The sequence below is a fragment of the Cydia strobilella genome, chromosome 9 (genome assembly GCF_947568885.1).
Source record: "Cydia strobilella chromosome 9, ilCydStro3.1, whole genome shotgun sequence".
NCBI lineage: Eukaryota > Metazoa > Arthropoda > Insecta > Lepidoptera > Tortricidae > Cydia > Cydia strobilella.
Window position 1 is genome coordinate 318,770 of NC_086049.1, and position 17,428 is coordinate 336,197.

Consider the following 17,428-nt stretch of genomic DNA (forward strand, 5'->3'; position numbering starts at 1 on the left):
TTAGAATATTTAGAACAAGTTAGAATATGATGTTCAAATACCTTCTTTACATAAACCTCCTCTATGCAATTAATTTTATTTCTATAAAAGCCCCTACTTGTGACACTGACATCAGCTTGTCAAAAGTACGCATACATTTCGCCATACTTTCAATCGAATCATGTTGAGGTTATTATTATTATTATGCGTGAGCCACGCGCGTGGCTCAGGCGACGCCATTCTGGAGCCCCTGCTCCGCGGGGGAGCGATGCCGGCGGCGGTGTGTTCGGGGGTAGAGGGGGAGGGGTGCGCGGGGGCGGTGTGGGCTCGGCGCTGGCTGCTCGCGCGCGCCTCGTGCCTGGCGCACGCGCGCGTACACCACGCGCCGGTACTGCTGCGACAGGGGCCCGAGGAGTGCCGACCGATCAATGGTTAGAAGTCTTTATAAGTGTAAGGCCTGAGTGGACGCTCGAGTTCGGCGTGCAGCGGGGCGGGGCGTGCGGCGTGCATCAAAATGCAAACGTACCTATAGGAAAGGCCTAAGGTCATAAGGTGCACGCTGCTCAAATCACTTGTGAGCGCGACGCCACGCTGCACGCCACGCCGAACGCTCCGCTTCGAGCGTCCACTAGGCAGCAGAAATATAGGTATATCCCATAACGGTTTGAACTTTATTTCAAAGTGATAGGGTTCAATTTAGCGTAATTTAAGAGTTCCTTGTGCCCGCTTGTAGGTAAGTGCTATTTTACTCTATTCGGCGTCTGTGTACGGCTAATTTAGGGTTTTAGTTTTCTTTCTTTCATACGAGGATGAAGCGACGAAAGACAGCGAAGTTGACTATTCGAACAATGTTGTTAATGTTCTGTTGCAGCTTGCAAAGCAAGATAAAACTTGACAAAACAAACCGGCCGTTCCGATGACCCCGTTCAAATACCTTCCGATTAGGTATATTTTACATGATTTTACACAAAACTAATCTATTGTTTTCCACACGACATCAGTTTGTTACTTTTCGACAAAACAAATGTAGGAAAATTTTACAATAAGGTACGGTAAGGTAAGGTAGGTAGGTAGTAAGGTAGGTTAATTCAAAGTACGGTTAACGCGCGTTTTAGCAAGCAAGTTTGATTTGAGGTTTATGGTGCAGGTTCCGGACCCCCCGGCCTGCAAGCGCTAGTCAGCTTCATGCACCCCGGCTACTCCCTGCCCGCGTTTGACGACTACGAGGAGCCGACGACGCCCGAACCGCTGGATGCCGCCTTGGTGCTCCTGTCTGCGCCCGCGCCGCCTACGAGGGCGGACAACTATTCGGCCACCATTGCTCTGCTGCCACAGTTAGTACTACACCTTCCTAAAGCCTATACGTACGAGCCTATACGATGCTGCATTAGTGCTGCTGCCCGCGCCCGCACCACCCGCCACGTGGGCCAACAAAACAACCATTGCTCTATTACCACATTTGAGTAAAGTTAGTAAACCCCTACCCATACCTAAAGCCTCCTACACTTTTTGCCCGCGTTCGACGACTATGAGGAGCCGACGACGCCCGACCCGCTCGACGCGGCCTAGGTGCTGCTTTCCGCTCCTGCACCACCCACGAGAGCTGACAAATGGTTGTCACAACCATTGCTCTGGTATCACAGTCAGTACCACGCCTTTTTGATTTACAAACCGTTGCTCATGAGCATTATGGATAGAATAGTAACCAGAAACCCCTTTAGTTTTCAACTTTTCACACAGTTGACAAGGTGTAAAGTTGTAAACTATTAGAACAAGGACTTTAGCTATTTATTCAGTTTCAAGATCAAACAGCTTATTCCAGGCACTGACTAGATAAAGTAGTTGTCATGGCAGACGATGAGCGTTTATCTAGGTATCTAATCTAACGCTAAATTAATAGCGTTTCAGGGTTAGCCAACTAAAATAACTCGAAGTTACCAGTCTTTACAAGTTTACTCCGAGTTAGTTGGCTAACCCTCTGGAACACGGAAGTGGCCCTTGGTGAGGTAGTTTAATGCTTGTACTTTGTAGGTTAATTCAGACGAACTTCGGATCTTAACATATTTATAGGTATGAACAAAGCAAACTTATTGCAGCCTGAACTCGTGGCTGCGCTACGTGCCCCTGCGCGTGTCCCCCCCGCGCACGCGCAGCCCACTGTTCTCCTCCCCGCTGCGCCTGGCGTTCGGCACCGTGGTGGCACCCTTCACGGGGCTGCTGCTCGCCTTCTTGCTGCTACTGCGGTGGCCAGAGCAGGCCGGTAAGGAGGCGCTGGTGGAATATGAAGTGCTGGATGACGAGGCTGAGGCTCAACATAATAATTGCTAGTTTTTAAATGTTAATATATGGGAAAATAAACGACAACTTGTTCATGTCTTGAGTATTTGTTTCCTTTCAGAGGATTTAGAATTAGGAAGATTTAGATCCCTTAGATCCTGTACCCTACGAGTAGAACCCTTTCAGTTCCAAAACTAACCAAGTTTTGCTACCTGCTTTTTGTGCCCACAATGCGAAGAAGAACTGTTTGCGTTTTTATGGCGGATGGCAGCAGGACATTTCAGATCTATTTTAGTAGAATCAGACTAGTTTTGTGCTTACAAGTAAACGACTGTGGAGTAAACAACTACTCAAGTGGTGACCGTGGGTTGAAGAGCGTCCTCAAAGTAGACGCATCAAAAGGTCTGCAGGGAAGAAGTAGCTCCAGGTCGCACAGAACCATGACGAATGGCGCAAAATGAAGGAGGCCTACACCCGAAGGGTAGAAAAGTACTAAAGAGAGAAAAAGAGAGAGAGTAAGAAACTTTTTACAGTAGGAGTAGATTTTATTTTACAATATAAATATGTCTTGCACATTTACCAAAACACTGTGCCTCTGCATTGCAAACAGTGAAACAATAGCTAATAATTTATGATATAATTATTCACATTAACTATTAAACTAGTCAATCACTAATACACATACGTCACAATTTTTTCTGCCTAAATGCTCCAACTGAACAGCCAATGCTTGTAGAAGTCCTTGAAGGAGAGCATTTACGCAGCTAAAGTAACCAACGTTACACTCATTCCGTCTTCTCCTTATCAGCATACCGGCGCCACACCTTAACCTTCCCTCGCAGTTCTCTTAACCGTTTCATCTCCTCCTTGAAGTCCTGGTGCTCGTCCCGGAACAGCCCGTACTCGCGCAGCCGCAGCACCAGCGCGTGCGTCTCAACGTGCCGCGGGTAGTAGTGAATTATCTCCTCGTTCGTGTGGACTGGCTTTGCTGAGAACATCTTTACCACCTTCATGGATTTGGGATTTGTGGGTATAGCCACTTCGCCGAAGATGCGGTTGGATAGGCGCTTCATTCGCTGCGCGTAGTTGCTTGAGTGTTTGAGGAGTTGAGCGTATTTTGCGTAATTTGTTGCCATTTTTTGGGAATCCTGTAACCATAAAAGTTACGTTAAATACCTACTAAGAACATTTGCTTATAAATTGTGTGTCTCAATTGCTTCTGGACAATATCTATATGTAAATAAATTGTTTACTGAATAGACACTATGCTAAAAAATAAAGTAATGCATTATTAAAGAATATAAAGCAAATACCTTTTAAGTTTTATCACAAAAATAACATAACCTCAATACTTATATTACGAAACTGTCAGTGTCACTGTCAAAAGTGTCAAAACTTCTTAAGGCGTTTTGATCCTCTGCCTTCACAGTGATGTTCAAAGAATATTTGGTAATGTTTTAAGTGAAGTCCAGACGGTAATATCGGTCATAATCGGCAAACCAAATTCGCGTTTGCGTCCACACGGCTTGATTTGATAGGGCAATTTAACCAGATTGATGAAAAATTGCCCTGTCTTGACTGAGCTTTGTGGGTGTTGTGTCCGCGAGCGAGAGAAACTTGTATCGTGATAAAAAATGCATAAAATCATAGACATAGTATATACAAAAATAAAATACTTTTCAATAATCTCAAAAGTTGGTAAACTGACAGCAAAGATAGATATAATGCTGACAGATTCTCAAAGATTTTTAATGTTTTCATTATTCTTCATTTATCTTTGTCTGTATCAACAAGTAATAATGAGCTTTATTTCATCGTAATAAATTCTAGATTGTTTTCTTTCGATGTAATTCGCTGATTGTAAATTAAAGGTGTGTATACTATACTGTGAACTGTCAAATCTCAATACTGTGTATAGTATATGTTTACATACTTATAGAATTAGTAGTATTAGTTAGTACGCAGTACGCACTACGCGGTTTTTAGGAATTATCATACGGTAAACGGTAAAAATAAAAGAAACGCATAATATTAACCAAATACTAAGCCCGCTTTACGCTGACGCTAATATTGTCCTAGCCAGTTCTAGCTTGCATTTGGTGTGGCCAAGGATTCATTTTCAACTAACTGTTCAATAGCTTGTCTGAATGTCTGTGCTGGCGGCGGAGGTCCCGGCGGTCCTCGTGAAACCTGTAAGCTTTTCTAACAAGTCTAACAAAGTTACAACACATTTGTAGACCAGATATTTCATATTTACTGGTGTTTCAGGGGAAAATGTTCGGCGTGTGGTCGGGCAAGTTAAAAATCGCGGTGATTGTTCTGGCGCTCGCGTTATATGTCTACGTCCTGGTGTATTTGAAGACCATGTATATGAGGAATAAGCGTCTTGACAGCATTGAGGAGTTGGTAAGATTTTTGGGCTACAATCCAACTCTTTTTGCATAATGTGGGAGGTTTTGGGGGCGTATCTGCAATATCATTATCAATTAGTTTGTAGACTTATCAAAATACCAATCAGTATGTGGAAAGTGAAATTTTATCATGTATCATTTAATTTTGACAGTCATAATTATGCTAGAAATTTCAAATACACAAATAATTATGCTAGAAAAAGGAAAGCATTCACACAATAATTTATTCCTGTTTTAGGCCTTGAAGAATGAAAAGCTTATAAAGCACATCCACGGTCTAGATGAGCAGCTAGCAATGAGGGCCAACCATCTCAACGAGTTCTACGAGGATTACTAGCACTTGCATAATGAAATCAATCAGTGATCTGAATACCATTTTCATTATTCATTGTATAGATGTCCAGGGTGTACAAATGCTGAGGTAGCTAGCTAATTGAAGCATGGTAAATCAAGAACAAATTACAATCCCACTTACATTTTCCAGTAAGTGTAAAGGATTTTGTATACCACAATCTATGTATTATCTGAGACTTACAATGCAATTAGTAATCTTATAAGTATTAGATAGATAGATAAAAGATTTATTGCAGCTGTACAAATAAATCTTTTATCTATCTATCTATTAGTTATTTAGACTTGTGGATCGCAGTGGAGTATTTTCCATTTTCTCCACCCCACTTGACCGCCACCATACATGAGACGGGGACAGATGGAAATTATTTATATGAATGCACCTATTCCTATCTGTGCCTGGTAGGGACAAATGGGAATATACCTTACATGAGGACTTAACAAAAAGTAGATTTTCTTAAAAGTATAGTTGGTAGCATTGGGAATTGAAAAACCCATGTTTAAGCTAATTATTTGTGCCATCTGAACAAGAGGAAACATTAGTTAAGTATTATATCTGGCTAAACTTATGGATGTCTGGATATTCCAAAGCATTTGACTGCAAGTATGTTTTGTGTAATGAGGGCTAATGCGTATGAATTCGCTGCTAGGGGTGCTAGTGTAGATAGTCGCAAAGTTCGAAATGTCACTTGTCACTTCAATGACTGACAGCTGTTCTTTAGTCTTTTGGACCACCATCAACAGAGGCGTCAACTGGTGACCAAAAAACGATAGCCCTCATTAGATATGCGCAGCCTTATGATGTAAAAAAAATGCAACTAGGTTAGGGAAAATAAAATCATAATTTGGTGTCTTATTGGATACCAATTTCATATTTATACTATTATATTTAAGCAGAATGTATTTAAACTGAGAGTAATTTTATTATTTGTTATTTTCCTTTGTTGTTTGTTAAAGTTACCATAGTATAAGTATCAGCTATGTACCTATATTCTTTTAGCAATCCTTAAAAAGTCAACCACTTCATTTTTCGAATTATGAATTACTAGTGACCCGCCCCAGCTTCTAACGGGTGCAATGCTGATGTATTATACATATAAACCTTCCTCTTGAATCACTCTGTTTAAAAAAAAAGCATCAAAATCCGTTGCGTAGTTTTAAAGATCTACATACATAGGGACAAACATCCATCCAGACGGCAGGAAGCGAGTTTTATACTATGTAGTGATGATATTATATTAATTACGAGTATGACTTGGTTACAAAATAAAAATCTGTTAATTGTTAAAATTTTATTCTTATTTGATGTAAACAGTAAATATTATAAAATAAATAAAAGCTAACATACATTAAAATGGTCTTTATATTTTTAGTTTCAAGTATCAGATTTTTAGAATTCGAGGGTTTAGGGAATTACAGTTTTTTTTACACACAGATGACAGATACTGGCAAGATTTGAGTACACAGATCAAGTAGTATTAATAGTAAAATTCACATTCAGACAACATTTTTATTTTTATTTATGTGATTTTAAGTCATATTGTAAACATTTATTTAAATACAAAGATCATAAAGAGTATAGAGTAATTTGAGTATTATTGTTTGGAAACACTGCATTTCAAACACAAATATTTCATTAATACTAATTGGTATTTTATCTATCTAAATAATTTGTTATCACAAAGAAAACTGTCTTGATATCTCAGATATTAAAAAATGACAGTTCGATTTTCAAACATTGGATGCTCGGTAATAGGCAATAGTCACCCTGTGCAAAATTGCAGGGAGTAAAAGCCAGATAGGAAAAAAAAAAGCAATAGGGTCCCCCCCATACCAGAATGCCTAGCATGACCACTTCGTCATCTTGTCACGCGACAAATTCTCTTCATTTAGCACGTTCGTGATGCGTTGATAGATTTTTTTTTTTTTTTTTTTATGTGATGTTCAGCAAACGAGCAGACGAGCCGCCTGATGGGAAGCAGTCATCGTCGCCCATGGACGTAAGCAACATCACAGGAGCCACTTAAGCATTGCCGACCCTTGATGATATGCGTTAGTTGTAAATATTTTATACTGGCAATTTTGGAGCATTTGCTTGCGTCTTTCCGGTAACTTTATGGATGTTGTCGAAACTGGCTACCGCGGATAATACTGCATTAACGTGTTGTCGAGACTGCGGCACTGCGCGCTGCCCTCGAGCACGGCGTCGGGCGAGCACAGCCAGGGGTCGCGCGTGGCGCGTTGCCAGCTCGACAGGCGCTCGCGCAGCGACGCCTCCACGTTCTCCAGTGCTGGCTTACCTGCAACGTCACGATTGTAAAAGAGACGGAAATACCTACCAATATTACGAGATTTTTTTCACTCTAGCATAGCTTTTGCTCTTGAAAAGAAGGACAGGAATTTCATTCCGAATACGTATTAAGGGCCTAACAAACCATCGCACCGCACGAAGGTCATTGTGCGACACACCCATAAGTAAGAGCGAGAAAGCGATATCTCTTTCTCGCTCTTACTTATAGGTGCGTCGCACAATGACCTTGGTGCGGTGCGATGGTGTGTTACGGCCTTATAAAATGTCAATATTATGTATGCAGTACGAGATTCATTAGTCGTTATTTCCCGCGCATTTTGTACTTTATTTTGAGAACTTATATTAAGTTCTTAGGCCTACATAAGATGATGATCTTACGTGAGATTAGCTAGACAAGTATGCAATAGTTCGCTGGAATCGCTGGGTAAGCTGGAGTTTATTTGACTTGTTGTTTATTAGGGATTCCGAATTTCTACAATAAAAGTTCGCAGCGGTCTCTAAATTAGCAAGCTGATGGGAATCGAGTTCTATGAAAGCTCCGCTAAGTAAGTTGTAGTAATTAAGAGCCATATTAACCGTGTAAATTATTGGACTCTGTGGGGTCCGCTCGGATGTCGTAGAGCTCCCACTGCGGCCGGTAGTAGTACTGCTTCAGCGTCTTGTACCATGGCAGCTGCTGCTTGCTGCGCGTGCGGTTTAGAATGTCCTGGAAGAGTAAACGGTTTTAACTTATTATAAAAGAAATTATCAAACCGTTAGCCTGACCAATTGTTATTATCAAACCTTCTATAAATTCTATTCTATAAAAGTCAAGAGAAAGTATTTAATGGAAGACCTCAACACCCTTAAAAAGACAGAACATCTGATTATGGCTAAAACAGCCGATTGCAGATAAAATGAGAGAAAAAAACCTAAGATTACGTCTCGGATGGACTTTGCACTTACTATGAATAAACATTCTCTCTTTAACATGTTTTTTTTACATAAGGCAACAAAAAAAAATGCTCGCCAACACGTATGTTTAACCACCACTGCAGGTAGGTACATATTTAAAATTTTGGGGACATCAAACAATTTCTATGGAACTTCAAAATGTAATCAATTCAATTATTTATTTCAGGCAAATGCCCATATAATTTGTTAGTAATACAATTAAATTAATCTTAGTATGCTATTGTTAGTAAATACACATTAAATTACAAATAAAAATATACATCACATTTAACTATTTACATACTGACGACTGCCACATTCCAAACACTACTGCTGTACATGCAACAGCATCCAGTGGTGTTGGAACGGGCAGTCTAGCCTCTCGGCCAGCACATGCAACAGACTGTTGGAGCTACCGCGCAACCGCCGTATCAGTGAGGCAGTACGCTTACGCATTATGGCCTGGAAATCCTGGAATCCATCAGTTCGAGCCTCCGCAAACATACCTGATGCACTGCAGAAGCGAGGCAGACCCAACAGTACTCTAAACTCATTATTATACTGTACTCTCAAGGTGTTGAGAGTACTCTTGCGTATATCTTACTCACAGGCTGCACGTGTAGAAGCTCTGACAGTAATGTAGATCAGGAACATTTTAGACAACGAAATTCACCCCCAACTCGTACCTGGAAAGTAGGAGACGCGTAGAGATCCTGGTCAATAGGGAACGGCATCCCGTAGTTGAGGTTGTGTATCAGCTTGTAGCGACGCGTGCGCACGGCGCGCATCGGGTAGTACATCGTGATCTCGTGGTGCGTCTGCGACGCGAACACCGCGTCCAGGTCTGACGGCGGCGGCTCTGAGCAAATGGGAAACTAAATTAGTAGGTATAGCGGTTTTCATGCAAAATAGGCACATTGGATGACGATTTGCGGGAAATGCCCAGTAAAACTAACTAACTAACTAGTAGATATAGCGGTAGTTTATCCGTTTGCGGCAATTTTTAGCCAAAATAAAATAACACAAGTACACCTTCAGCAAAGGATAGCGTTTATTTTTAAAGTTGCGCTACATTTGATATTCGGCGTGGCGCTGCAGTCACGTCCTCTATAATAGATTTAGTAGTCTCTCGATAGCCTTGTAATTTTAAATTAATCTTCATGTGTTAAGAGTGTAGAAAATTATATTAGAATAGAATGTGTCACTGCTAAGTCAGGTAACGAAGTTCAACATAAAACAATAATCTATTAATGACTCACCCTTTTTCAAAATTGGCAGCAAACTTTTCGGCGTATCATCCTGCCAAATATGATTGCTTTCCTCATGCTCCAACTGTACTCCGAACCAGTCCAACACGGTCGGCATTATATCCAGCAGGCTGACCAGCGCGTAGGAAGCTTCGTTCCTGCGCGCGGCGTGCGGGGGCGGGGACGCCGCGAGGAGGGGCTCGCGGAGGCCGGGCTCGTACAAGTTGGTGCGGCCGGAGGGGAAGGGGATGCCGTTGTCGGAGGTGTACATGATCAGCGTGTCGTCGCCGTGACCGGCCGCTTTTAGCTCTTTGAGGATTAAGCCCACGCCTGGCATAGATCGAATACAAATAAATTGAACATAGTCCTTTAAATACATTAAAAATGTTGATACTATGTGGCCTTTACACAATCAATCATCTCAGACCCGACGTTCAAATATATTCCGTCATATCGAGTAATAATAATGTAAGAGATAAGATGAATACCTTGATCGAGCCTCGATATAGAAGTATACTGAGCAGCTACATCTCTTCTGGCTGCTTCTGTATCCTGAAAATGGTTAAACCGTTTAATTTAAACAATATCTTTTCACAGTACCCGTTTTTGTCACACTAAAATTTTGAACTCGGCGCTATGTACCAACCAATAAGCTCTTCAAATATAACTTTTTTTTGTATTCAACTTCTTAAGTTTTTGTCCGTCAGAATAGCACAGACCTGTAAAGCGGCTAATAGTAAACGATGGACTATAACTCATTGCGATAAAAGTACTCAATATGGGTACCTACCTGTATATGGAAGGGCAGTTCAATCTCGTCCCACTGGTAGTACCAGGGCGTCCAGTCCGCGATGCGACCCATACCGGGCTCGCCCGTCCCGTAGCGCTCGCAGAAGATGCCATACTCCGGCGTGCTGTGCCCGCAGCGGTGCGGGTCGTGGAACCCGATGTAAAGGAAAAATGGTCTGCAATGCAAGACCAACAACAGGATGCGATCATTAAAAGTTGGCAGAAAAACGCTGCTTAAGCGTAGACAAGAGTTCGGATCAGCGCCGAAATTCAGAGATACAAAACACTCGTAAGAATCAGACATATTATGTATCGATATATTTTGCTGTATTTGGTTGACCGCAGGCTGACGGCGACTGGGGAGGAAGGGAGAAACTACCCACATGTATTTTCGACAGAAATGGGACGAGAGTGACCCGTTTTCATGTATTTGATACTTCTATAAGCTGACTTACTTGTTTTCCTGGTTGGCCAACTGCAAGAACGCTCTGGTCAGCAGCTTCATGTGCGTGATGTTGCGCCCCACCATGTTGACGTGGTTGTTCTCCTCCGTCTGCTCGAAGTCGAACTTGTATACGTTTTCTGGCCCTACGTGCTTCTTCCCGATTATACCTGATGAAGAGTACAACAACATAACACTGATTTAAACTTTCACGATTTTTACTCATTATTATTTACAACGACGGGACTTAATCGCGTAAAATAAGTATTAAACCCACCTCCGACGTTTCGAGGACGGCGTTGTCCCCGTGGTCTCGGAGCCGTTTAAGCCAAATCTCATAGAAAAAGGGGCAAGCTATGATGGCGCCATCTCTGCAAACCTTTGACAGTTGCCAATCCCATTGTCAAACGTCTAATTATGACAACCAGAGTTTCTGCCTTCAGTTTTTTAATGTACTGAGCCGTACAGCGCCATCTACATCAGCTGTCAAATTTGAAGCACGAATTTGTCTTAGATTTTACACGTTTTACATAAACAATGATGAGAATGATTGCCGAAAGGTGGGACTCGGATATCCTCCGCCGATATACCGACCTTCATGTCGTACGACCTAGGAAATAAGTATTTTATATGTTTTTATGTAATAGGTAGTTTACTAATGTAGTTTTATAAGTGTCTTGTAACTAACAATTTATGGATCTCAGCTATCTGAAAATAAATAATAAAAAAAAAAAAAAAAACAGACAGCCAAGCTCACCGGTATATACTCCTTGGCGCCTTAGTATATTTGGTAAGCTGGTGATGTTGTCAAAGGAGTTGAAGTGATGCACGCCGTGGTGCAGCCCGTACATGCCATTTTGGTGGCTCGGCTTGCCAGTTAGCAATGCTGCACGGCTGTAAGCAATATCAGGAAAATTAAAAATTTAGGTAAAATTAATTTGGACAACAATATTCTTTCACGTTTAATTTGGGACTGTCTACGGAGAGGTAAACTTCCAACAATAACCACACTCGGTATAATGCAGAATATAATAAGAGGTTATTAGATAAAATTCCTTTCGCCGGGCACTTTCTTCTATCTTGCTGGCCTTGCTGCTAAAAGCGACAGGAAAATAACACATAAGTGCTTGTTGCTAGGATATAAAAAAAAACATGACTATTGGCTATTCACCTAGGCGAGCAGCTACTGACGGAAGTGAAGGCATTGTTGAATATGACGCTGCGGCGCGCCAACGCATCGATGTTGGGAGTCTGGCAGATCTTGTTGTTATACGCGCCCAGCTCGAATCCGCCATCGTCCGCTAAGTCATGTAAAACATCACTTTATTAAACATGTACATTTAGAAAATTTGGCTTAAAAGAAAATAATATGCCGTCCTCAACATTTTGTTTATCTAAATACCTATTATAAAATTTATAAACGTCGAAGATGCTTTGATTCTAATATTCATATTCTCAGGGACTGTACTTTTTCTTAAGGGTCCTCCACACTCATGCGCGAATCGCAGTTTCGTGCCGTGATTCGCGCATGAGTGTGGAGGGCCCTTTATAATCTGTAAAAATGCATCATGTTTTTGTTTAAAAAGTAAGAGATGGTGTAAATATTTTAGATAAATCTAGATGCTACAGAAATCCATTTTGTATATAGGCGTCAAAAAGTGGCGAATACTTAAGTATATTGTTTATCGCATTGTGTAATAATACTGCTATATAGTATATTGGCATCATGCTAGCCCTACATTTCAGTTCGAAGGGCTAGGTTGTTTGTTTACATTTAAGTTTTTTGAGTTGAATATAAGAATTCAGTCATTTATTTACTTCAATACAAATTTATTTTTTGATGTTTTTGTATTAGCACCAAATTAGCACAAAAGAAAAAATATTTTATATAATAATTGTTATTGTGCAGTGACACGTAAAATGGAACGTAACCGAACTGTCAAAATAATTCTGCTGTACCACGGATTGATCATGATGTAAATATTACAAAATCAACAAAAAAAAATGCTGATAAAACTTACCAAGCAGTATAAGAACGTTGCGTTGTTTACTTGATAACACGGTTTCTGTGACTGATAGGCACATTAACAACGCGTACGCGACGGCCGACGCGCTACCCATGTCGCCGCCTGACGTGTCGAAGTGAAGTGTAGTGTTGGCACCTCGGCACCGGGACCGCGCCTCGCCGCTCGCCCGCAGTCGGCAACCTGACCTACTTATTGACCGGTTTGTTTTGCCTCCAAAATTTGAAAGAAAAATACCACCACTACTATTTTCATTCTCAAATCTGAGCTAAATACGCAATGTCGGGCCGCAAAAACGTACTATGCTTGTTCGACGTGGATGGAACACTCACAAAACCGCGGCAAAGTATCTCTGAAGACCTGTTATCATTTCTCCTGGACAAAGTGAAGCCACACGCGCGCGTGGGGTTGGTGAGTGGCTCAGATTACTCGAAAATCCTGGAGCAGATGAATGGAGAGCGTAATATGGCCCAGTTCGACTACGTGTTTTGCGAAAATGGCCTCATGTATTTTAAAAATGGTGAGCTGCAAAGTAAACAAAGCATTTTGAACCATGTTGGTGAGCAAAAGTTACAGAAACTAATCAATTTCGCTTTAGGATACATGTCTAAGATAGAATTGCCGGTTAAAAGAGGTAACTTTGTTGAGTTCCGGACGGGTTTGATCAATTTCTGCCCTGTGGGGCGGTCCTGTAGCCAGCAGGAGCGGGACCAGTTTGCTGCATATGATGCGGAGCACAAGGTCAGAGAGCAATTTGTGCATGCATTACAGAGAGAATTTGATAATTACAATCTAACATTTGCCATGGGAGGGCAGATAAGCATCGATGTGTATCCTAATGGCTGGGACAAGACCTACTGCCTCAACCATGTGGTGTATGCAGGCTTTGATGAGATCCACTTCTTCGGAGACAAGATTGACCCGGGCGGCAATGACCATGAGATCTACTGCGATGGCAGGACTATTGGGCACAAAGTTACTTCTCCCGAGGATACCAGAGAGCAACTTGCTGCGTGCCTTAGCATTTGATTGTGATTATAATGTAAACATGGGGTAACATTAAATGTGATGTAGAATACAAGCATATTTTATACACTAAAGGTGCAGTCTGATTAAGGTTTTCTCTTTTGTGAAACAAATAATCTGCAATATTTTTTTGAATTTAAAATATACTTTTTCATAGTTTTATTTTATTTTATTGAAATCGAATAAGGTAAATCTGCAACCAAAGAGTAGTATATTATACAAATCAGTGGGGAGACACTCCTACTTTCGAGCTCTCTCGGCACTCGGCAACGTTCGGCTCAGCATTGCTCCGAGCAATTACTAGGGTTGACACAATTTGACGCTCAGATTTGACATCACTGCGTGCACGACCACAGATACGATACTGACTTGAATTTTGTCAACCCTAATTAGCCAAGAGGGGTAGTGCCATGCATTAGAAAGGGACATCGTAATTCGTCCCTGAATCGCTGTCAAACTTCGGTTTTGTAGGACGTGTCCTTTCTGTATGGTAGTACTATATTATTCTGCATGTAAGGCAAATTGCATAAGGTGCATTTTGATATGGAAATCCACATGTAATTTTCCATGTCACCTATCTATTCGAAAAAGGGCTTTTTCCCTGCTAGAAGGGATCAAAGTGCCACTTTTCTGTTCTGACACAATTTTTTTTTGTATAATGAAAATGAAAGTGATTTTCTCATAGGTGACGTGAAAAGAAGAATGTGTCACTACGCTTGGGATTCTATTAGTGGCTAATGAACGTTAAACCTGCAAAATCGCGGCAATTTCAAAAAATCTGTAGCAGGCGGGTCTTTGATTACCTACAAGGATTGCGTAATTTTTATATGTAAAATATAAAAAGTATAAAAATCATGCAATCCTTGTAATCAAACAGATGCCTGCTAAGGATTTTTTAAATTGCCGCGTTTTTGCAAGTTCATCTTTCATTAGCCAGACTATTTATTTCTATGGACATTTTTTGTCATCGAACATTAGTTTACTAATTTCTGAACGTGTCGAAGCTGTCAGTCCAGGGCTCGGAACCGGTATTTTTAAAAAAACCCCGAAATAGCCCAATATTTTGAATTATTTTATGCTCATTACTTAGGACTGAATCATGTATTTAGGAAACAATTTTGCATTATTAAAACGTCCCATTAAAAATGAAATTATAAACAAAAGAACGTAATAATACCGGTATTTTTGTATGGAGCAAATACCGGTTTCCGACCCCTGGCTGTCACTTTCTTGGTTCTGTCACTTTGACAGTTATAATTGTCAATAAGGTCAATCAATTCCTCGTCGGATTGTGTTGATTCTAAGTATTTATTTCTTTCTGTTTTGTTCGAAGATTTAATATATTTTCAAACTACAAAAGATATACAATAAAATGCCTTCCGATTGTTATACTTGTGACCTTGATCCAGAGACGAATAGTACTCTTAAAATGTATCTTTTCAAGAACGTTGAGAATGTGGAGGAAATCCGAAACAATATTATCAAAGGAGCGTGGAACTGCGCTGTCATCAAGCCCAGCTTGATACTCGACCCTTTTCAAGTGGTCGCCGCCGCGAACCGCGCCGCCGTGTCTGCGAAACTTGGCTCCATGGTCACGAGAACAGTCTATGCTGAGATTCTATACAATTTGTCGTTAACCAAGAACATTTCGCAGAGTTTAAGCAAATTTGGAGTTGAGAAAGACCCGAATATGCTCGTCTGTTTCATCACGTCTGTAGATAAAAATGAGAGCAATGATATTGTACCTTTGATAAGGGGAGAAATATGTCCAATGTCGGACCTCACACAGTTTACCAATTTGAAAGACTTGAAAAGTGTGTATAAGTTAAATAAGGTGGATTCTAAGAGTAATAACGATTTGTTGGACATTGTTGTGAGTAGGATGGTTACAAAAAACTTTGTCTCACATTAAAATTATCCCAAATATATGTGTTTTTATTCAACGTATTCTTGATGAAGTACATGTATCTTACTTAAGATTTTTTTATGAAAACATTCTCTCTCGCTTTCTCTTTAGCCTTTTTCTACCCTTCGGGTGTAGGCCTCCTTCATTTTGCGCCATTCGTCGCGGTTCTGTGCGACTTGGAGCCACTGTTTCCCCACAGTCTTCTTAATGTCGTCGTCTCAACGCATCTGGGGTCTACTTTGAGGACGCTCTTCCCCCCACAGTTGCCACTCGAGTAGTACATTGTCACATATTATTGTAGGTAAATACAGATATATTATGTTATATAGGAATGAGGGAATTTTAAAATAACCCAATTTATGTACCATGTTTTATTTTAACAACAACAATTTTAAATTGTATAATGTACAATTAAATTACACAATTTGTATAAGCCACTAATTAAATCAACTTTACAAATGCATACATATTCATTTGACCGTCAGCGCTTTGTTCCCCGCGGGTGCCGGCTCCTACATCTAGTAAATCAACATAATCTGCTGTATGGCCACAAATTTCATTTATTCACCGTGTTAAAATGTTCTACATTTTGTTCAATCAACTGAATTACAAACAATTGGAGCATAATAGATGCGCAATTTTTTTTAAATTACTACTCCCAGAAAATGTATGTAGTACTGTCTCTGCACCACCCAGATATGATTATCTTCTGATAACACTTAATTTTGTTATAATCTGTAAATATTTCAGTATTTAAGAGCCGCACAAGCCTAGCCGCTGCCTCAAAGTTACTCATTTAAAAAAAAATAATTTGAAGTAACATGGAATATTTAAGAAACATGATATATAACTGTCTGGTATATTTGCTACTATGTGTCGAAAGGCTAGTTTTCTTAGCTAGAAATTGTAACAGATATATTATTAGTGAGTAGAAGTTTTACATACAAAAAAATTTCACAGCTCACACTATTTTTAAAAATTTTTAGCAACCAAAACTAGTACAGTCAAGTGTAAAAATATGGGTGCACACATAATACTCAAAAATATGTCCCATAGCTCCTATGTCAGCGAATTAAGAACTATGGGATATATTTTTGAGTAAGTTATATGCACCCATATTTTTATACTTGCCTGTACCAGACATAGAATGATAGTTTATGCCAAGTTTCACGTAATTTGAGCATCATTTTAATATGAGGGTGTAACTTTGATTGTATGGGAGCGGCATATTTGTGACGGGTTCGTGTCTCAACGGAAATTGCTTCTTTAGTACATTAGTGCATAGTAAGACCGAAGGGAGTGTTTTAAGTCGACACGAGTTGCGAATTACCTATTCGCACATGTATCGTACGTTTTACAGTACATATGGGCGTTTAAATTTTCGACATAGTTGCATAATGAGCTTATTATCGCACTAGTGCGGTAAAGTAGCACCATATGTAATGTAAAATCTATTATAGTCCATTTGTCTGAGACTATATGTAGCTAATTATAAATTTTATTTATCAATATCATTAAATGCTCATTTTATCACTTAAACCTAGCGGCCACCTGTACAAACTTATAAAATATAAAAAAATAATTCTTTGAAAATACACATGCACATAATCTTTTCCACTATTGTATATTATGCTTCCCCACATCCATCACATACAACTAAATTATAAATAAGAACACATATTAGCTGCTTACATATTGAACATGAACTTAGAATAAAAATGGCATCTAGTAA

General features: G+C 40.2%; 5 protein-coding genes across 5 annotated transcripts; 3 read left to right on the forward strand and 2 right to left on the reverse strand.

The window, feature by feature from the left end:
- Positions 1 to 126: 126 nt before the first annotated feature.
- On the forward strand, positions 127 to 2,349 carry LOC134744021 (uncharacterized). Its single transcript, XM_063677655.1, has 3 exons — positions 127 to 410; positions 1,127 to 1,313; positions 2,076 to 2,349. The coding sequence occupies exons 1-3, from the start codon at positions 161 to 163 to the stop codon at positions 2,305 to 2,307; spliced, it is 669 nt and encodes a 222-aa protein (XP_063533725.1). The 5' UTR covers positions 127 to 160; the 3' UTR covers positions 2,308 to 2,349.
- A 482-nt stretch (positions 2,350 to 2,831) lies between these two features.
- LOC134743848 (small ribosomal subunit protein mS33) lies at positions 2,832 to 3,417 on the reverse strand. The gene has a single exon (XM_063677471.1). It carries the CDS (start codon positions 3,390 to 3,392, stop codon positions 3,042 to 3,044), a length of 351 nt encoding a protein of 116 aa, XP_063533541.1. The 5' UTR covers positions 3,393 to 3,417; the 3' UTR covers positions 2,832 to 3,041.
- Positions 3,418 to 7,066: 3,649 nt separating this feature from the next.
- LOC134744011 (N-sulphoglucosamine sulphohydrolase) lies at positions 7,067 to 12,895 on the reverse strand. Its single transcript, XM_063677643.1, has 10 exons — positions 12,762 to 12,895; positions 11,912 to 12,041; positions 11,498 to 11,634; positions 10,754 to 10,910; positions 10,300 to 10,474; positions 9,998 to 10,061; positions 9,522 to 9,839; positions 8,949 to 9,121; positions 7,906 to 8,035; positions 7,067 to 7,318 (listed from the first exon to the last, which is right to left on the reverse strand). Exons 1-10 carry the CDS (start codon positions 12,859 to 12,861, stop codon positions 7,155 to 7,157), a joined length of 1,548 nt encoding a protein of 515 aa, XP_063533713.1. The 5' UTR covers positions 12,862 to 12,895; the 3' UTR covers positions 7,067 to 7,154.
- Positions 12,896 to 13,043: 148 nt separating this feature from the next.
- Positions 13,044 to 13,922, forward strand: LOC134744012 (phosphomannomutase). The gene has a single exon (XM_063677645.1). It carries the CDS (start codon positions 13,044 to 13,046, stop codon positions 13,791 to 13,793), a length of 750 nt encoding a protein of 249 aa, XP_063533715.1. The 3' UTR covers positions 13,794 to 13,922.
- A 1,088-nt stretch (positions 13,923 to 15,010) lies between these two features.
- Positions 15,011 to 16,159, forward strand: LOC134744013 (EKC/KEOPS complex subunit Tprkb-like). Its single transcript, XM_063677646.1, has one exon. It carries the CDS (start codon positions 15,163 to 15,165, stop codon positions 15,700 to 15,702), a length of 540 nt encoding a protein of 179 aa, XP_063533716.1. The 5' UTR covers positions 15,011 to 15,162; the 3' UTR covers positions 15,703 to 16,159.
- Positions 16,160 to 17,428: the final 1,269 nt, after the last annotated feature.